The sequence below is a fragment of the Crinia signifera genome, chromosome 3 (genome assembly GCF_055691185.1).
Source record: "Crinia signifera chromosome 3, ASM5569118v1, whole genome shotgun sequence".
NCBI lineage: Eukaryota > Metazoa > Chordata > Amphibia > Anura > Myobatrachidae > Crinia > Crinia signifera.
In genome coordinates this window covers 284,239,295-284,261,472 of record NC_139219.1, presented here as the reverse complement: position 1 = coordinate 284,261,472, position 22,178 = coordinate 284,239,295, and the positions used below count along the sequence as shown (strand labels likewise).

At 46.6% G+C, this 22,178-nt stretch overlaps 1 protein-coding gene across 4 annotated transcripts in view; it reads right to left on the bottom strand.

Moving 5' to 3' along the window:
- Positions 1–13,900: 13,900 nt before the first annotated feature.
- SLC16A14 (solute carrier family 16 member 14) overlaps positions 13,901–22,178 on the bottom strand; it is a 42,729-nt gene continuing 34,451 nt past the window's right edge. For all 4 annotated transcript variants that reach the window (XM_083178326.1, XM_083178325.1, XM_083178323.1 and 1 more), the window contains 2 exons: positions 20,603–21,571; positions 13,901–16,641 (listed from right to left, as the gene is read on the bottom strand). In XM_083178326.1, coding sequence (XP_083034452.1) covers positions 16,490–16,641; positions 20,603–21,571 — 1,121 coding nt within the window. In that variant the 3' untranslated portion in view covers positions 13,901–16,489. The remainder of the gene's footprint in view (positions 16,642–20,602; positions 21,572–22,178) is intronic.

Genomic DNA, 22,178 nt, shown 5'->3' with positions numbered 1-22,178 from the left:
CCATAGGAGACTGGAGCTAACAGGCAGACCTAAGAGGCAGGGATTGCTGCAGCATCAGGTGACCTGAGAGACACTTTAGAGGTAAGAATATACATCTTATTACATGGATCATGACATCCCGTTTGAACATTTGTAAAGCAAGAATGATTATACGAGTGCCAAAACATACATAAAAGGAGAAATAGCCACATCTGATATACCTACCAGTGGGGGATTTTGACATGTGGTTATACTGTGTCTGGCTTTCCTACTCTCCCGCATATATCGGGAGCCTCCTGACTTTAGCTTGAGGCTCCCCCTGCCCCACAAACCCCCTCATACTTCACGGTTTTTGGGACACATTTGTGAAATTCCAACTGCGTATGCGCGTCCTTAACTGGCGAGGCCTGTATGCAGAAGTCACAGCCGGCCACCGCGGGGTTGTGGGTAGTGGTGGACAAGCTGCTGTGCGCACAGACCGGAAAGCTGTGCATCAAGAGCAGAGAGCTGGCAGCCAGGGCTTCCCTGAGGCTGGCCCCACCCCCAAACTGACAGTGGGCTCCGTGTAACTATCAGACCAGCTCTTCCTGCTCCTCTGCCTGTGCTGCGCAGTGCTGCATCCTCCTACCAGGAGGAGGTTGTGAATAATATAATATTAGTGTGTGTGTGTGTGTGGGGGGGGGGGCTGTGTGTAATATAATTTCTGTGCACTGGGTGTAATATGGGGGAGGGGCTTTGTATAATGTACTGTGGTGTGTGTAATGTGCTGTGTACTGGGTGTAATATGGGGAGGGGCTGTGTATGGTGTGTGCAATATGGAGAGCTGTGTATAATGTTCTATGGTGTTTGCAATGTGCAGAGTGTACTGGGTGTAATATGGGGGGGCTGTGTATAATATATTATGGTGTTTGCAATTTTCAGGGTGTACTGGGTGTAAGATGAGGGGCTGTGTATAATGTACTATGGTGTGTGCAATGTGTGGAGTGTACTGGGTATAATATGGGGGCAATGTGTATAATGTACTATGGTGTGCAGAGTGTACTGGGTGCAATATGGGGGAAAGTAGTGTATAATGTACTATGGTGTGCACAATATGCAGAGTGTACTGGGTGTAATATGGGGGGAAAGCAGTGTATAATATAATGTAGTATGGTGTGCGCAATGTGCAGAGTGTACTGGGTGTAATATGGGGGAAAGCTGTTTATAATGTACTATGGTGTGTGTAAAGTGCTGTGTGTACTACGTGTAATATGGGGGGGGGGGGCTGTGTATAATGTACTATGGTGTGTGCAATGTGTTGTGTGTGTACTACGTGTAATATAGGGGGGGCTGTGTATAATGTACCATGGTGTTGTGTGCAATGTGCTGTGTAATATATAGGGCAGACTTGCTTACCCTCCTGCATTTTAGGCTCCCACTTTTAGCCTGAGATCCCCGCAAATTGAAGTGCAGCTCCAGTATTCCCCAAAGCAGCCCCCTCTTACAATATGGACTGCGCATGCGCAGCTGTAGTTACCACCAGCTCTGGATTAAAGTCAATAAAATGTATATGTCACATATGCTGCATGTGTATAATGATGTAGGTGTCGATATTATGCTCTGCTGCGTAATGTCAGTATGTAGCCCTCCTGTATTATGTCAATGTGTAATGCTGCTATGTGATGTCAGTCATGCTGTGTAATGTAGCTTTGATTTCATTGTGTAGCCAGTACTGCGCTTTGTACTTTCATTTTTACCTGCCACAGGACACACCCCTGAGTGACAGTAGACATGCTCATGGGTGGATAGACACACCCCTTGGGTAGAATGCTATACGCCCCCTCAACGGCACTCGACGTGATGCCTTAATCTCCCTGAAACTACTTTTCAAAAGTAGGCAAGTATGTACTGTGTGATGCCATGGTGTAACTACTGAGGGAGCAGCTGCTAACATAACGCAATGGGGTCTCTGCCTGGCATAATGTGTAATGTATAAAGCCTTATATTTTTTATGCGATTCTTTGGCATTGTAGTAAGGGGACACCTTTTAAAAGACTTTGCTCTGGGGCTGACAGAGTTCTAGTTATGACCCTGGAACAATGTATGTGTGATGATGGATACACCATGAGTAGAAGTAACAGTCAGATCCTTATAATGTTGTTGTAGATTATCTTTCCCCATGTGCCACCCAGCAGCCAACAATCATTTCTATCCAGAGGTAAAGAGCACGGGCACACAGCAGCTCACACTCTGGGCATTTTTCCAAAGTTTCCGCTCCGATTGCCCTCCACTTCTTTTGCAGTATTTCCCACAGATGGTTTTTACTCATAATTCACTCTTCTCGAAAGCATCTGTCAAGGAGATCCCACAAGAGTTCAATTGGATTAAAAGCTGAAATCTGGGGTGGCAAAACCATGTTTTCATCACATTTTAGCGTTCTTTGGACTCTACATAATTTTTGCAAAGACGTGAGGTATGTTTGGGGTCATTATCTTGCTGTAGGGTGAACCCACAGCCGATAAGACACGTGCCAGAGGGAACAGTGTGACGCTGTAAGGTGCTGTCATAGTGCTTTGAGTCCATGATTCCTTCTATTTTCACCAAATCACCAATGGATCCATTTCCAAAACAGCATCAGACCATGGCCCTTATTCTGGTTGGTGCGGTAATATCCGCGTGCGTTCGTGCCGCCGATGTTTTGTGTCTGCGCATGTGCAGAGGCGTCTCTGCGCATGTGCGAGCGGGACGCACGGTCACATTCCGCATGAAATGTGTACACTACGAACAGGGGGTGGAGAGGGGCGTGAAGGGCTGTTTGGGCTCATTACCATATGCATACGCCCCGCGTTTCATGGGCATTCCCATGCAAACGCTGGGCGTACGTATGGTAATGCGGTCGTGACGCACGTGCAGGGGGCGGACATATGACATTGTCGGATGACAGCTGCCCGCCCAGATCCCTGCTTTTGCACTGAGTAATGCCCGTGTGGTCTGAGGTTGCGGGAGCTGCCTGGCCACTCAGTCCTGCATTTGATGGTCTGCAACCATCGAATGATGGGGGAGGTTCCCTGAGATGGAGGTGGTGTATTCATGAGAAATACACGTGCGGTCCGTTCGGACAGCTTCTTACCGCGTACGGACGGAGTTAGCGATCCGTATGGAAGGCGGGGTTTAGGACGCACGGTGCTGTCCGCACCAATCAGAATAAGGGCCCATGATAGAACCTCCTCAATGCTTCACTGTAGGATCAATGCATGCTGGGAGCAGGCGCTCTCCTGGTACGTGACAGACGAACTTGCGCCTCTTTGATCCAAACAGCTCAAACTGTGAAATCACCAAGTGAAATCTTCTCTTGCTGGGTGATTGTTTTTTGGTCTATAAGTCCTTCCTGGGAGAAATGTTCATAACACATTGGTCGCACTCACAAATATATACTAAAATAACAGATGAGTGGCACCAAAGTTTCTCATACTTGCATCCTGACGAACAGGTCAATAAAAGTCAGACTGAACTGACTTAAAGGGGGCGGGTGCTGATGCCCCGAGCAGGCATCAACCCGCCTGGCCACCCAGGGGAACGCCTAGCATTTTTATGGAGACGCCCATAAAATGGGCGGATGCCCTCTGCCCACCCTTCTCACTGCCCATGTGAACGCCTCACCGAGTGTGATACTCACCGAAGGAGTATGCACAAAGGGTCTGCACATGTGAATAATCACGCATGCACATAGCCAACCAACCCAACAAGGGCTTAACTACTATAGGTGCAGTTGTTATGGGGCTCAGAGCTGAAGGGGGCCCATCTTTACTGCCTAAGTAATATATGTTTTACATACATTTATCACCATTAGTCGCTACATAGGGGGCCCTTACAAACTTTTGCTATGGGGCCAATGAATATCTAGTTACGCCACTGACCCCCGATCTAGTTAACTTTTTCGGGATGCATATACAAGATTTCGGCCAATGACGTCATCGGCCCCGTACATGCAGTCCCTGATGTCACTGGGACACGTTAACAACTCGCGGTCACCTGCAGGGTTAACAACATTGACCGTACACACTGGACAATATGTACGCAATATCATTAATTATATCTTTCATATCTTTAAGTAAATAGCGTCCAGTGTGCAAGATCACACACTGTGCTGCTATCATTTAGTTTTTTGAATAAAAAAGTTAATAGAAAGAAAATAATACATTTACCGCAAAGCCTCCCAAGACATTACACATGCATCATCGAGTCCCATGTGAGACATATTTTTGGACATATATTGTCATTTTCATGCCATTTTCAGATTACTGACCTTGTTGCAATATAACTTTATGATTTGTATATCTAAAAGCCTCTGTGCTGAGGCTCGTCCAGTGATCTGCCAGACAAGGTAATGGGTCAGGGTTCCTGTGTATTGGGGGAAGTGCCAAGGAGGCACAGCTACTGTAAACCAATCATAATGCTCCAGTTTCCTTATCTGTTTAGTCCACAGATGTGTCTTCCTCTATCATATAAAAACTGCAGAAACAATAGGTATGTATTCATATAAAGCCCCACAGGAAACCTGGATGAAACAAGTTCTGCATTGTACTGGTTATGTAATACATTTCCACACTGTTAGTATTTTCTGTAAACAGCACCTTGCGTTAAAGAAGAAAATATTCTGTCTGTCATGAGACAAAGAAGCTAATTTCTGCAGCACATAGTAGAACGTTGTTCCTTTTTTAAGAAAATGCCATTTCTAGAAATGCACCCCATACAGATAAATGTATTTATTTATTACCAGTTATTTATATAGCGCACACATATTCCGCAGAGCTTTAAAGAGAATATTTGAACATCCACATCAGTCCCTGCCCCAGTGCAGCTTACCATCTATATTCCCTACCACATGTACATGCACATACATTCTAGGGTTAATTTTGTTGGGAACCAATTACTGTATATACTCGAGTATAAATTGACCCAAATATAAGCCGAGGCACCTAATTTTACTTAAAAAAAAGGGAAAACTTATTGACTCGAGTATAAGCCTAGGTTGGGAAATACAGCAGCTACTGGTAAATTGCCCTGTATAATAATGTCAGGACACCACAGGCTGCTCCCCCTGCATAATAACAGGACACCACAGGCTGCTCCCCGTGTATAATAACAGGGCACCACAGGCTGCTCCCCCTGCATAGTACATCACAGGCTGCTCCCCCTGCATAGGACACCACAGGCTGCTCCCCATGTATAATAATGGCACCACAGGCTGCTCCCTCTGCATAGGACACCACAGGCTGCTCCCCCTGCATAGGACACCACAGGCTGCTCCCCATGTATAATAACAGGGCACCACAGGCTGCTCCCCCTGCATAGTACATCACAGGCTGCTCCCCCTGCATAGGACACCACAGGCTGCTCCCCATGTATAATAACAGCACCTCAGGCTGCTCACCCTGCATAGTACATCACAGGCTGCTTCCCCTGCATAGGACACCACAGGCTGCTCCCCATGTATAATAACAGGGCACCACAGGCTGCTCCCCCTGCATAGTACATCACAGGCTGCTCCCCCTGCATAGGACACCACAGGCTGCTCCCCATGTATAATAACGGCACCACAGGCTGCTCTCCCTGCATAGGAAATCACAGGCTGCTCCCCCTGCATAGGACACCACAGGCTGCTCCCCATGTATAATAAAAGCACCTCAGGCTGCTCACCCTGCATAGTACACCACAGGATGCTCCCCCTGCATAGGACACCACAGGCTGCTCCCCATGTATAATAACAGGGCACCACAGGCTGATCCCCCTGCATAGTATATCACAGGCTGCTCCCCCTGCATAGGACACCACAGGCTGCTCCCCATGTATAATAACAGGGCACCACAGGCTGATCCCCCTGCATAGTATATCACAGGCTGCTCCCCCTGCATAGGACACCACAGGCTGCTCCCCATGTATAATAACAGCACCACAGGCTGCTCCCCCTGCATAGGACACCACAGCCTGCTCCCCCTGCATAGGACACCACAGCCTGCTCCCCCTGCATAGGACACCACAGCCTGCTCCCCCTGCATAGGACACCACAAGCTGCTCCCCCTGCATAGGACACCACAAGCTGCTCCCCCTGCATAGGACACCACAGGCATGGGATACCACACGCTTTACTGCTTCTCTCCCTGTACAGATGCTATTATTACCTGAGGGCGGGGCCGGTGGTAGACATCTCAGCTCCCCGGGCAAAGACCTGCTCCATGGGGGGGGGGCTGCAGCTGAACTCCTCCAGCATACATTCCATAGGGGGGGAGCTCCGCACCACTGACCAGCACCACGAGGGGTAGGAGCTGTGCGCAGCAGCTGCTGACCTCCTCCTGCGTCTGCCGCTGACTTACTCCATGGGTTGCGGGCACTGCTGCCCGGCTCCACTCTGTAGTGGCCAGGCCTCCTGCACTAGACATGTCCTCAGTGCAGGAGGCCTGTGACCAAGTTACCATAGCCTTGGCCATGTTCCCTAAGCCGCAACCATATTATTAAAGCCACTGACTCGAGTATAAGCCGAGGGGGGCTTTTTCAGCAAAAAAAAAGGGCTGGAAAACTCGGCTTATACTTGAGTATATACGGTAACTACCAGTACATTTTTGGATTGTGGGAAGAAACCAGATACCAAGAGGAAAACAAACTCCGCACAGACAAATCCAAAGTGCTTCTAACAACTGGGCGCCATTAATGGCATTGTCCTATTTATAAACAATCAAATGTTCAATGCAATCTGGAATATTAGTGCCTAAAATGTCATTTCCGTATGTAATTAATCCACAATCATGTATAACAAGCCCATTCCTGTAATGTGCGCTGAGTGGTAGGGGCACTCCTGCACATGGGCGATATAATGATCATGCAGGTGCAGTAGCCAATGCTGGAGATTTTGCTGGGGAAACTTTGCAATCTGTAGCCCATTGGTTATAATGGGCTACTGCCATCGTCGGTCAATCATTAAACCTATGGGGCTGCGGCTGCTGTTGGGATAGACGCAACTTTCTAAAATCTAGCTATTTGGTTCCATTGACTCAAAATCACTTAGCCTCCATCCAATAGCTGCTCATGTAGGAGCAGCTTAGTGGTGCTATGCGTGTTTATGCCTCATGCCAAATGAAGTAAACAAGGACAGGCATAAGTGGACACATATGTATGTACGATGCACTTTCCATAACTTTACATTTTGTTAGTGTTAGCTGGCAATGTCATTGGGGTGTATTCAATGTTTTTTGAGAGCCGTGACAGCGAGCAGGGACAGTATTCAACTGACCCCCTGTACACGCTGTTTCCACGTTTTTGCAGCAATGGGGAAACTACGTGTGCAGCCGCTAAAACCGCGAGACTCGTGGCTAATGCTGGGTACACACCAAAACGATTTGGATTGGATGCAAATCGTATGTAAATCGGATCGTACGATTTGCATAAGATTTGCATACAATCAGATCCCCTCTGTATTCAGATGAATGGATCTTTTACAGATCCTACCTGCAGCAGGTAGGATCGGATTCAGATCCAACCAAACGATTTTGACCAAATCTGCATCCAATCAGTCTGAATTGGATCCAGATTGATGGGATTGTGCCAAAATCGTTTTGGTGTGTACCCAGCATAAGTGTAGCAGACTCCCTGCATTAGCTGCGAGCCTTGCTGTTTGGGGAAATCCTTGCCGTCATTTGAGAGCGAGGATTCCCCCAGAATGTAGAATAGTGTGATCGGCCGGCCCGGGGGTTAAATGACGAAGGACGCTTGTTTTTGCCGATCCCCGTCATTTAACCCCCTCGCCTGCCGCATTTAATACGGCCCATTGTATTTTCTGATAACATGTAAAACCTATTCACTGCCTGCCAGACTCTGCGACATGACTTTTCTACATGAGACAACCAAACCTGTGGCTAACATTTATATTTGTTTAGTGTATATGACATTAAATGTTGTCAAATTTGGTTGCCAAATGAATGTTGAAAATACCAGCATGTGGCCAACATAATTACTGTTCATGATAACCTTTATTTTATCTATGTAGAGTATGTGAATACGTGGTAGTTGATACAGATGAACATTACCCAAATATTTTAGTATCTTTATCCGCTCCTTTCCCAGGCATTTACTACATGCGTCTAGTTTTGCAACAGCACATTTTGATGGTTTACTCGCAGCAGACCCTGAGGAAGGACACAGTAGTGTTGGAAACGCGTTGGTGTTTTACAGCTTGTTATTACTGAGGAAGGTCCTGGCAGGTCATTTGGATCTGGCTGGATGTTCCATCTGCATTCTCATTCCGTGTGAGAGAGTACTGTTGGACTTTCCATAAGTTGAAACCTGCAGAGGACCTCCTTACGTTCTTATATGTATTTTATGGATTGTGAATAAATAATTTCCTGAGCATTGGATATCTGGTCGTGTTCCTATTGAGGAAAATTACCTGAGGGAATCACATGGTTGGTGATTGGTTGGTTGTTTATCACTCTCCATTTTATCACTTTTGAAGCTTAGTGCACATGGCCCAGAGGCTTTCTCCTTTCAAGATCCGCTATGTTCTGTGAAATGTTTATTTTTATACTCTTAGGGATAAATTTACTAAAGTGTGCGTTTTAGAAGTGAGAGATGTTACTGATAGCAACCAGTCAGATTCTTGCAATTATCCATTAGAAAATGCTAGATAAATGATGAGCAACATCTCTCACTTCTAAAAAGTCACACTTTAGTAAATTGACCCTTTACTCTTTGGCACGTGAGACATTCCCCCTCCGAAAGTGGAAGAGTAGAACGGCTCCCGATATTTATCTCCCATAATACAGTTAAATGATCAGGAAACCCATGTGACAAATCACGGGCAAAAACGGTGAGTTGCAAATATGTCTGTGCCAAATAATGACCTGTGACAGTTATGTCCCTATACTATGACCTGGTTTGCCTACTTTGAAAGTCTCCTCTCCGGGAGAAGCCCGGAGAGGAGACTGTCAGCAGCACTTTTTTTTTTGGGGGGGGGGGGGGGGGGGGGTGTCTGATGTACACATCAAGTTCCGCCCGCAGTAATGCAAATCCCGCAATCTGTGGGTCTTCGAGGAGGCAGTGAATCACAGGAAATTAACGCTGCCGCAGGGGAAAGGGGGTTTCGTCATCCGGGAGAGTTGCCCACCTTTCCGGGGGATCAGAAAGAAGCCGTGTGCAGAAGACGGTCAACTGGCTCTGCCTTAAAAAAAGCTAGGTGATCTGGGTCATGTGACAGTTAGTAATGACTACAGCTGTGCACCAGCTAGGTGATCTGGGTCATGTGACAGTTAGTAATGACTACAGCTGTGCACCAGCTAGGTGATTTGGAAAACATGGACCGGTTTGGCCACCTCTGCCTTAAATGTGTTCATAAACATCCTGAAAAGTGCAAGAATCAATGTAAATACAGTTAGCATATGTCACAGCAAAGATATTCAAGGTCTCAAACAGGTTTTTATTTTGCTTGAATCATTAAAAAAAAAAGTGCTATACAGATTTGTCCTGGAGACCATATTTCATATAAGAAATGAAGTTTGTTTCACCAAAGTCAGTTCTCTCTGTTTTCAGTGGACCTTTAATTGTTGCTGTAGCTAAGCAGGGCTGATGGGGTTAGCTTTAGGCTCCTATGTAGCTACTTCGCAGGGACCACCATAGCATGGGCAGCCAGTTGGGGAATGAAAGCTGTGGGTACAGGTTTGTTGAAAGCCAGCATTAGGGGTCGCTAGCGGTCATGAGGATTTAAGGTCCATCTACAGTACATCCACCAAATCTTCATGATGATAAATCATTTCTCCTAAGTAAATGGAGAGACCATTTTCACCCTAGTTTTATATGCATCAGTCTGTGCCATTACTGTAAATACTGTTTCATAATATTCTCACTCCAGTCACAATGACAGGAATAAATGACTACATTCATTCATCTCACTCATTCCCGGACAGAGGGTGGCTGTCCTGTAATAATATAGATTCTGTGATAACACACTGATAATTATCTATCTAGGCCCTGACCTTTAGTAGACTTTCCCAAAATAGCTCCCTTCTTCATACATCAAGTTGATTCATTACCTTTCTGATCTAAAGCAGATAGAATATTATTAGTAATATATGACCCATTGACACAAAGTTCTGCATTTTAAATCAAGATGTGAAACCTCCATGTAATGGTCCACAGCGGCCAGCAGAAATAATAAACCTCCGGAGTGGTGATTTTCCAACAAGGGGCAATGATATCTTATGCGGGTACATACATATACCGGAGTGCAGAGCAAATTTCAAGAGGCACACCCATTTGAAATGAGCACAACGCTCATTGGAGCTGCCGCCAAGTAATCCATCAGCATCCAGTCTGAGGTCCAATCTCCACCGCCTTCGAGGACATGTATAACTAAGGACCTTGTGCAGGGAGCAGAATGTTGTGCACCATCCAAGATAACAGGGACTGACACCCACCAGCCTTAAATGCCCCTTTTCCAATTTCTTAATCTACAAGATCCACAAAACAAAATCTTACTTTTGAATGGAGGAGCCAAACAGGAGGGATTCATGTGTCTCCTTGGTCCTCAGCTAAGAAAGGGTCACTTTGTATTGTGCGTGTGACGCTATCATTTACATTGGTTAACGTGCACCTAGAAGAGTCGATTCGTGTGCAAGAGCAAATAGAAGGTGCAAAATGCATCACATTAAACTGACAGACCAGCGGTTTACAAACGTGGTCCTCAAGGCAACAGTCCAGGTTTTCAGTATATCCATGCTTATGCACAGATGGTATAATGAAAGTGACTGAGGCACTAACTCAGTCACCTGTGGTTTAACTAGCATATCTTTAAATCCTTGACTATAACAGTGATTTGAAGACTGCATTTAAAAACCACTGGAAGAGACAATGGAGCAGATGTACTAACCCCAGCCAATCAACTCCCAACTGTCATATTTCATCACCCCGTGATTGGCTGGTGCATTATCTCCTTCCAACTTATCTCTTGGTACTTGTTTCCTATCTGGGCGCCCAGGTTTTCAACGTACGGCACCGTAATGAAATCGGATCGCATCGGATTCGGTACTCGATGATGTACGATGGCATACGATGCTATCCAATCCGATCCGATTTCATTTTAAATCGCATGCGGTGACGCGATCAACCCGAAGCGTGGCGAGCGGCGGCGATACGCGTCCTCCGACTTTTTCATACCCCCACTATCCACGTCAGCGTGGAGTTGAGAATAGAATAGTGTGGCGAGCGCACGCGGATACCTGTGAAGCCCGCGAGGGGACACGGATACCTGTGAAGTATCCGCGTCCCCTCGCTGCGCTTGCCACGCTTCGGGCTCGGAGGCTCGCTGCGCTCGCCACACTATTCTATTCTCAACTCCACGCCGACGTGGATAGTGGGGGTATGAAAAAGTCGGAGGACGCGTACCGCCGCCCCACGCGGGGCTCGCCACGCTTCGGGTTGACGTCAATACTGGGGTGGCGTTAACAATGGAGGCGCATTTTAAACCATCAGGGGGGGTTTCCTATATATCCTATGGGCCAACCATAAAAGCGGGAACGAAATCGGATCGCATCGTTCAATATCGTGTATGTGCATTTGTGGTATCCGATGCGATCCGATTTTCATACGGAGAATAGCATGGTGCGCAATTAACGTAGCGGGCGCCCAGATAGGAAACAAGTACCTATCTCTTCACCAGGCTTAATACAGCTGCCCTAATATCTGAGATAAGGAACTAGAAATAGTTATAGGGTGGTATCAGCTACCATCGATCTTTATCCCTGATGGCAGGGTCTGTATCTCCTGGTACCCACACTTATCAGGGTTATGCTTTCAGTTTCTCAGGCATGCAAATCATAATCCCCGATAAACACCTGCCGGAACCGCGAGAACACACGGGACTTAAGCAGCCCATACACGCTGCTTTGTGGGCGTGCTTTCCGTGCTGTACTAGCACGGATCAAATTGCATGTGCATCCGTTGTGCATGCAATGCGATGAAACCTAAGTACAAAAAGTATGTGCAAGCACATACTTTTTGTACTGTGCGATGAGGTGCGGGGGAGCGTGCACCTCAAAGCACACATCGGGACAGCACGCTTAGCAGCGTGTATGGGCAGCTTAAGTATTCATCCCTAATCCCATGAGTTTTTGCGTGATTGTGGGGCCATTTTTTCGTCCGTTAAGAACGGCCTCTATTTGGATACAGCAATAATGACCAGTGGTTATAAATTGCATTGGCCAATTTTAATGGCCATAACTGCTTAGGGCAGGGGTGTCAAACACAAGGCCCGCGGGCCATATCCGGCCCGCCAGACCTCTTCATGTGGCCCGCGCAGCCGCTGCCAGCCTTCACCTTTTATTCTCGATTTTTTTTTTTTTTTTAAACAAGAAAGCCGCCTCTTCAGCGCATGCGCGGCAGCCTACAAGCCAGAGAACGTCTGCCCTCTAGTGCAGTGCCGCCGGTCGTCAACCCCTCCTCCGCTCCCACCTGCTGTATAGGAGCCAGAGAGAGGAAAGAGCAGGTCAGTCGTGGTGAATGGTGCTGCTGCTGTGCGCTCCAGGTCACTTACTGCTGAGTATGCACTGCACAGTGACCGGGAGCATGCTGCCCCCCACTCCTGGATAGATAGTGCGAGGAGCGCTACTCACAGGAGGGAGGGGGAAATGCGTCTGTGTGAGAGCGCAGCTGTGTCCTTGGTGGTGGAGCAGCTCAGACTGGAGTGGACGCATCAGAGCGGGTAAGTGTCAAACTCTCTGCCTATGTGTGTGTGTGTGCACTGGCACATTGCAGCCCATCATTAATTGCTGTGTCCCATGATAATAAGCAGGACATATGCCCTAAGACTGAGTGCTGCCCCCCTGTGCAGGCAGCGTGTGCCCTAATGCACTGCAGTTCACAGCAATAGCAGGAGGGAAATGCTACTGCTGAGTATACAATAATTGAATGCAGTGGCAATAATTTATGATAATAAAGAGTGGATACATATTCCTACAGATACAACCGGCCCTTTGAGGGTGACCAAACTGCTGATGCGGCACCCGATGAATTTGAGTTTGACACCCCTGGCTTAGGGGATAATCGGCTAGCCCTCTAGTGTCCAAAAGATGAAAGCCTGCCCTCCTGCTCTTTATATATCCTCAGCACGGAACACTCATGGCAAGTACAAGAAAATGCAGTATTTCCTGCCAATCCACTGCTTTCCCTGCAAAGGTGGTGTCATAAAAACAGCAAATTTCAAATAGAGCTTTGCAAACTTTTCATACCCAAAAATTCTTGACCTGATTATTCATGAATTCGCAGAGGGAGATTTACTAAGCAGCCGTTTGAAGGATGAAAACGCAAACTTATCAGTTTCCAAACCGCTGAACTGCAAAACCACCTGGGCAAAGCTGGATGTAGTACATTTGATTTTATCAGTCACATTAGCACCCATACATAGAGAAACAACAGAAGAAACACTCCTGGGCTGTCAGTGCATGCTGGCATGTGTTATGCCACAAATGCTTACGCTATACTTTGACGTTATCACTCCGGTTACCAATGGCCAAGAATTCCGTGTGGGGCCCTGTGCTACACAGCATTGGGTCAGTACTCTCTAGGTGTAGGGGTCCGATCAGCTTTATGTCCTTCGTCTGAGGAGTGGGCCAGTCACTGAGCAGGCAGGGCTTTCTGAGAATTTTAAGATGCGGACATCTTTTACCCTTTATTTTTTTCAGCTGCCAGAACCATAATCCATTTATTGACTGTTAGGGGGAAATTTACTAAAGGAAATGTGTAAAAAAATAGGTGTATTTGTATCCAGAAATACACTTATTTTTGACATTTCTATCCCGAAAATACGGCAATTCGTATTCGTATTGATAGCACATCAATACGACTACGAAGTGCCGTATTTTCGGGATAGTAAATGTCAAAAATAAGTGTATTTCTGGATACAAATACACCTATTTTTTTTTACAAATTTCCTTTAGTAAATTTCCCCCTTAGTGTCAGTTTGAAATGTGGGCAGTGCGGGACGGTGTAATGGTTAGCATTACTGCCTCAAAGACTGAGGTCATGGTTTTAAGTCCCACCACGGCCCTAGCTGTGTGGAGTTTGTATATTCTGCCCGTGTTTGCTTGGATTTCCTCTGGGTACTGATAAGTTCATTGGTTTCCAACAAAATGAACCCTACCGTGAATGTGTGCGCTCATACATGTGGTACTAAATATAGATTGTAAACTCCACCAGGGCAGGAACGGATGTGAATGTTCAACTATTCTCTATGGAATAAGTATCTGCTATATAAATAACAGATAATAAAATAAATGGTCTTCATAACCTAATATATGGGGTGATCTGTATACCAACAAGGTATCCAAACCACAAATGTAGCTTATGGAATTCTGTTTCATGTGATTTGACCTAGAGTTTTGTCCTTGGTAAATTGTGCGGTTTACAATACATACATGACAGCGCATGAAGCCTTGCTCTGATCCCTGCTTGGTCAATTTCCCTCATAGACTATTATTACACTGAAACCATCTCTTATAATGGTCACAAAAGCGACAACGTTGATACAGATAAAACAAGAAAGAATTGTTAGAAATTGTAAAATGTTTTTCACAATGTTTCTCAGATGGACAGAACTTTGACATTCACAATGTCGTACTGACATAATGTTGACATTGCAAATGTTGACAGACCATTCTAGAAGGGGTATTGTCATAATGTGCTTAGGGTTACAATTAAGGCTAGTTTTAAAGTGAATGTATTATCTCATTGTCAACTGTCAACATTCTGAACATCACATTTTAAACCACATATGTGCATAGCAGCAACACTTGCAAACAGAATTCTCTGAAATCTGTATGTTATCTGATATAATTGTGTAATGTTTATACATGGAGAGATTTCACAACTTATATCTGTAGCTGGGCCACAATAGAACCAAGTCTTCATATATCTCTTAATAACATGTGGGGAATTATCTCTGCTTTACAGAAATATCAGGATTTGAGTATTCAATCATGCCCGTTTTTGCCATGGAAACGGTCCAGACTCACGCCTGCAGATCGGCTCTCTGAAAAGCTGTATTTGCTTTTGCGGAAACGGCAGCTACATTTTCTAATAAGCGTTTGTTTCCGCAGAAAAAAGACGTGGTTTTGCGATCCATGTCTTTTACAATTTTCGGATTGTTTACGAAATACTAAAATAATAGATGTAATGCGATTTCCATCTATTCTTTGTGAAAACAGATGCAATTTTGCCGCAGATCACCAAGACTGATTGCCACCCTTTGTCACTGTATGTTGCAAATAAAATGTTATAAAGTCGTATTCACGTTACACTGTCGTACATCAATTCACAGCTTAGATTGGCTGGTCAAAAGGTCTTAAGCTGGAGCACACTACACAATGACCCTTATTCAGATCGGATCGCAGTACAAATTTGTTCTCAAAATGGGTAAAACCATGTGCACTGCAGGTGGGGCAGATGTAACATGTGCAGAGAGAGTTAGATTTGTGTGAGTTATTTTGTTTCTGAGCAGGGTAAATACTGGCTGCATTATTTTTACACTGCAAATTAGATTTCAGTTTCAACACACCCTACCCAAATATAACTCTCTCTGCGCATGTTACATCTGCCCCACCTGCAGTGCACATGGTTTTGCCCATTTTGATAACAATTTTTTTTACTGCGATCAGATCTGAATAAGGGCCAATGTGTGTACCAGCTAAATTGTCTGTGGGACAACCGGCAGGCAAACCATTGTCAGCAAATGTTTACACACTTTCCGATGCCGGCAACGAAGGCCATACTGCTCTCCGCAGCATGGCCTGTGATAGCGCTGTCTGCCATCAGCACTGCATGCTTCGGAGAGACATAACAGATACACACTAGACAATGTATGACATATGTTGGTCTGATCTGCCTGATCGGACAAAATATAGTCTAGTAGGCTTCGGTCTTGGGGGGGGTTGAACACGTCAATATTATCAGGTATGTGTAGAAAGTTTAAGGAAGTTTAAGGAAGCAAAAAAACATCTTCTAAACTTTTTTGTGCGTATTAATTGGAGACGTTATCCTGTGAGTAAGTGCCAAGCAAGGAATGGCCTACCATAAATGAGTTATGCTGTGGGCCGCAATTCATTTTGTCCCTCTTTTCCTGTTTGGATTTCTGATAATTCTTTCTAAAATTCCTCAGATGTTAATTATAACTCGTTACGAAAAATGTCCCTTATGTTTTGCACACAAGAAGGAATTCTCTGTATAATATAACCCATATGGCACCATTCAGACCGTAACAAAACACACGTATACACGTCATTCTTCCATACTAGGACCCGACAGAATTGTGCAGTTCTGTAACATTTCCCATATATCCCTTGAGGAACCCTTGAAACATATAAGACAGGCAAACACTGGCTTCAGCCCTTGACAGAACGTAGTGGGAGGTATATGTTTTCTTTTGTCTTATTTTCTATACTGAGTTTGACTCTATACCATTATCACAGTAGCATTAGCGTTCTAGATTGTAATGTCAGGCTTCTTGGTTGTCAGAAGGTTTTTCATGATTTTTCTCCTTTGGTTTCAGACAGGGCTCCAGTAGCAGACAGATTATTCCCACCATGTACAGCAAGCCACACACATAGAAAGAGTAGTCGTATTTTTGAGTGATGTCATAGATCCAGCCTAAGGGACACAAACGAATGGTTTAATTTATCACAAATATAGTTATTCCCTATATGCAGTGCATTTGCAGGACAGCAAAGTATAGATACAGTATGTCTATAGTCCCATACACCCTAGACGACTTTTAAAAAAATATCAGGTACTCTTTACCTAGAAGGGCGCCAGCGATTGAAATCGCGGTCATCGGGGGTAAAAATCGCGGTCATCGCGGGCATCGCGGGTAAATCGGGATGGCCGCGATGCCCGCGATGCCCGCGATTTTCCCATAGGAATCAATGTTAAAAAGGCTGATTGACCGCGATTTGACTGTTAAATGCCTCAATGGACCCGATTTGGCCATAGAAATCAATGTTAAATGGGCCACAGAGCCCATTAACCCTTAAATGTCCGCCCCAATTTTTAACGCCACCCCACGATCCACGCGAACCCGAAGCGTGGCGAGCGCAGCGAGCCCGCGAGGGGCGGCGGTACGCGTCCTCTGACCTTTTCATGCCCTACTATCCACTAGGGCGTGGAGTGAGAATATAATAGTGTGGCGAGCGCAGCGAGCCACCGAGCCCGAAGCGTGGCGAGCGCAGCGAGCCCCGCGAGGGGACGCGGATACCTTCACAGTTATACGCGTCCCTTCGCGGGCTTCACAGGTGTCCGTGGCGACGCCGACACCTGTGAAGCCCGCGAGGGGACGCGTCTACCTGTGAAGGTATCCGCGTCCCCTCGCGGGGCTCGCTGCGCTCGCCACGCTTCGGGCTCGGTGGCTCGCTGCGCTCGCCACACTATTATATTCTCACTCCACGCCCTAGTGGATAGTAGGGCATGAAAAGGTCGGAGGACGCATACCGCCGCCCCTCGCGGGCTCGCTGCGCTCGCCACGCTTCGGGTTCGCGTGGATCGTGGGGTGGCGTTAAAAATTGGGGGGGACATTTAAGGGTTAATGGGCTCTGTGGCCCATTTAACATTGATTTCTATGGCCAAATCGGGTCCATTGAGCCATTTCACAGTAAAATCGGGTCCATCGCGCCTTTTAACATTGATTCCTATGGGAAATCGGGAGCATCGCGTCGCGGGCATCGCGGGTACATTTATGGCCGGCCGCGACGCGACTGACACGATTTCCATGTTTAACATGGGTTTCAATGGGAAATCGCGGGCATCGCGTCGCGGCCAGACATAAATGTACCCGCGATGCCCGCGACGGGCGCCCTTCTAGGTAAAGAGTACCAAATATCAATCAGAAGGGCTCTCCTGAGAAATATGGTATATAGTGTATACTCAATATCATTAAAAGCGTGTGCTCCTGTGCATCGTTAATCCCCCCCATCCCCATTGTCTGTGCATGAAGCTCAATCTGACAATATCATCAGCTACTGCCAAGAACACGACTGTCCCCCGGTAAAATGAAGGAGGCATGGTCACCGCTGGGGGTGGGGCAGGGGTGGATTGGATATATGCGGCGGCCATATTTGTTTTGGGCAATGCTGCAGTTTGTGACCAGCCTGCGGCCGCTTGCATCTAGGATGATACCAGCCCGGAGGCACGGTCGGCGGCCCTGCCAGTGGGGAATCTGGACCAGTCCACCGGGAAATGGCCCGGTTTCCCGGTGGGCCTCTGGGGTGGGGCCCCCGTGAAAAAAATAAACTAGAGGGAGAGAGATGACAACCTGTCGCAGTACAGCCTCTCTCCCCAGCTCAACATCCCTAAACGATATTGATAAATGATAACATTCAGTGGGTATGTGCTTAATCATTTGCCCAGCAGCTCCGTAATCTAGATAACTATATCAGCAGTGCCGCTAATCGCCTTGTGTGTACGGGGCTTTAGACTATTCTGTCCTACAAGAAACTACTGAGCAATGGAGGCCTATAAAAATCATCACAGCTGGCCACAGAGTCAGGTCATCCTTGTTTCATGTTTATAAGTAATGACCTATTATCACACAATGGAGCGATCATCGGCAAACTGCGCATGGGTCTAGAAGATAATAGACAGGATCTGATTAGTAAATTTCCCCCTCTGAGTCACTACTGCTGTGCCCAGTCTTCGTAGCCATAGACCAACTCTCAGCTTGGATGTTCTCCATAAAGGAGTATGAGTGCACAGATAGGCACTGAGATAGGCAGTGGGCACTGGGAACAGGTGTGCAGGAGGGACATGATGAGACAGAGGGACCGGGATAGGCACTGTGTACTGACATATCCATAGGCCCTGGGCACTACCTGGCACTGGGAACATAAGGAGAGAGAGGGGGAATGAGAACATATATAAAAGATATTCACTAAGTTACTGGGTACTGGGAAAGGATAGCCACTGGGTACTGGGAAAGGATAGCCACTGGGTACTGGGAAAGGATAGCCACTGGGTACTGGGAAAGGATAGCCACTGGGTACTGCAGAAGGATAGGCAGTGGGGACAGATAGACACTGGGTACTGAGAAAGGATAGGCACTAGTTACTGGGAAAGGATGGGCACTGGGAAAGGATAGGCACTAGGTAAGGATAGGCACTGGGTACTGGGAAAGGATGAGCACTGGGTTCTGAGAAATGATAGGCACTGGGTACTGGGAAAGGATAGGCACTGGGTACTGGAAAAGGATAGCCACTGGGTACTGCAGAAGGATAGGCAGTGGGGACAGATAGACACTGGGTACTGAGAAAGTATAGGCACTAGTTACTGGGAAAGGATGGGCACTGGGAAAGGATAGGCACTAGGTAAGGATAGGCACTGGGTACTGGGAAAGGATGAGCACTGGGTACTGAGAAATGATAGGCACTGGGTACTGGGAAAGGATAGGCACTGGGTACTGGGAAAGTATAGGCACCGGGTACTGGGAAAGGATGGGTACTGGGTGAGGATAGGCACTGGGTACTGGGGTCAGATATGCACTGGATACTGCGGAAGGATAGGCACTGGGTACTGCGGAAGGATAGGCACTGGGTGCTAGGGAAGGATAGGCACTGAGAACTGGGAATGGATGGGCACTGGCTGAGGATAGGCACTGGGTACAGATAGGCACTAGGTACTGGGAAAGGATGGACACTGGATACTGGGAAAGGATAGGCATACCTGGGTACTGGAAAAGGATAGGCATACCTGGGTACCGGGAAAGGATATGCACTGGACACTGCGGAAGGATAGGCACTGGGTACTGCGGAAGGATAGGCACTGAGAACTGGGAAAGGATGGGCACTGGCTGAGGATAGGCACTGGGTACATAGGCACTAGGTAAGGACGGGCACTGGATACTGGGAAAGGATAGGCATACCTGGGTACTGGAAAAGGATAGGCATACCTGGGTACGGGGAAAGGATAGGCACTGGGTACTGCAGAAGGATAGGCACTGGGTGCTAGGGAAGGATAGGCACTGGGTACTGGGAAAGGATAGGCACAGGGTACTGGGAAAGGATGGGCACTGGCTGAGGATAGGCACTGGGTACTGCGGAAGGATAGGCACTGGGTGCTAGGGAAGGATAGGCACTGGGTACTGGGAAAGGATAGGCACTGGATACTGTGGAAGGATAGGCACTGGGTACTGCAGAAGGATAGGCACTGGGTACTGCGGAAGGACAGGCACTTTGTGGCTAATTTGCCTTGATGCTTGAAAGTTGCCTTGAGCTAATTATTATTATTAAAACATTTTTTAATTGAAATGAAAAAGTACTTTTTAATAATGCATTATGCTTTGTAGAGAACACAGAGGGGATGCATTACCGTCTGTACCGTTATGTAGGAGCAATGCAGGCCAACAGGTTAGCATTACACAGACTTCTAACCAGCTGTGCTAGCCTACAGACAAGTCATTGCATTTGTTCTCCTTTCTGCGGCCAACATTAATGTAATGATTAGTGTGTATGGCCTGTTACTGTACTGTACTTGCAAATAAAATACAAATATGTACTTACATAACACATACATTCTGTTTTTTTGTTTTTTATTTTAAAGAATTTGAACCAAACGATGACATTACCTGCAAATGGAGGCCCCAAAAGTGCTGATATCCCATTGGCACAGATAATGATCCCATAGGCATTTGCCAGCTGCTTGATGCCCACTAAATCTTCAGTTACCACTGGCATGAGAGAGAAGTAACCACTTGAGAACCCAATAAGTGCACAGACCACAGCCAGACCAGCGTATATATGCATAAGGGGGAGGATGAGGATGCAGACACCTAGGGTAAAATTGGAGGCGATGAAGACATTCCAAGCACTGACACAAGACATGTCTCCAAGAATACCCAGGATAATCTTCCCAAAAATATGGACAATGGCAATTATGGAGGTGAGGGGAAAGACGTTGTTCTGCTCGGCCATGCCGTACAGCTCCACAATCTCTGGGAGGTGGATGAACGGGATGACAAAGCTGCAGTAAGCCAGCAGTGCCCACAAGACAAAAGCTACAAAGACCTTGTTGGTGAAGAGAGAGGCTGCCCCAAAGTAGCTAGAATACCAGGCCCAGAAGCCGGACCTCACAGTCACTGTCATTCGAGTCAAGGACTTCAGTATACTGAGTTTGCTTGTGTTCTTTAGAACAGTCTCATCACTTGTGTCTTCCTTGTTCCATTTCTCTTCCTTGTCAGTTCTTAAGTCTCTTCCTTCTTCCTCGTGTAATGGATTGTTAGCCCTCTCAGCATCCAGCAGGGAGACTTCCCTGGTATCTCTGTGACCACCAGCCTTCTCCGCACTGTACGTATCCCTGCGGTCCAGAGGCCTCATGAGGGCTCCACAAACGCACAGGTTGAGAGTGACTGCTCCCTGGATGATCATGGCATTTCTCCAGCCAAACTCTGCACACAAATACTTCAGCAGCACAGTGATCAGGAATGTCCCAAAGCCAGTACCCGTGGTACTCAGTCCTTGTGCTAGGGCTCGATGTTTCTGAAAATACTGGCCAACCATCACCACCGCAGGCAGATATACCATGCCGCTTCCGATTCCTGGGAAAGGAACACACAAATTCACAATGTATCAGATCATACTAAACTTTATCCTTTGTGAGCATCTAGCTTGTAACCTGTCTTGTATAGTTCTGCTTAATTTCTGTATTACAGTGTATATTGCCTCTGTTTCTCATGGTTGTGTTGTCTGAGAAGATGGGGTGAGGGGGGGGGGTGGGGGGTACCTTAATGTGTGCAGGCATTGATGCAATTGCTCTTTTGCAGAAGTATATACAGATAATTTTATTTTGCTTACATTTATAAGGATTTTACTCTTTTATACCCCTTACACATCGTCTCTAAAACCTGGGTTATAGCCGGGATGCTACATGGTCAACCCGGGTCATGGTGTGGTGTGAAAGCACCGAACCTAATAACCCTGGTTGACCAACCCAGCAATTCAACCCAGGATATAAGAAGGTTTAAATCTAGGTCGCCCTGTGTATAACGGGCAACCCAGGTTTAATGTGAAAGGATTAGACCTGAGTCAGAGCCGGGATCATCCGACCGACTTTGCGATGTTAAAGCGGTATAAGTTATGTTTGTGTTCTCTGTTGATGAGAGAGCAGGTATCTTTCCACTTTCAAGTATATATAACCAGTTTGGT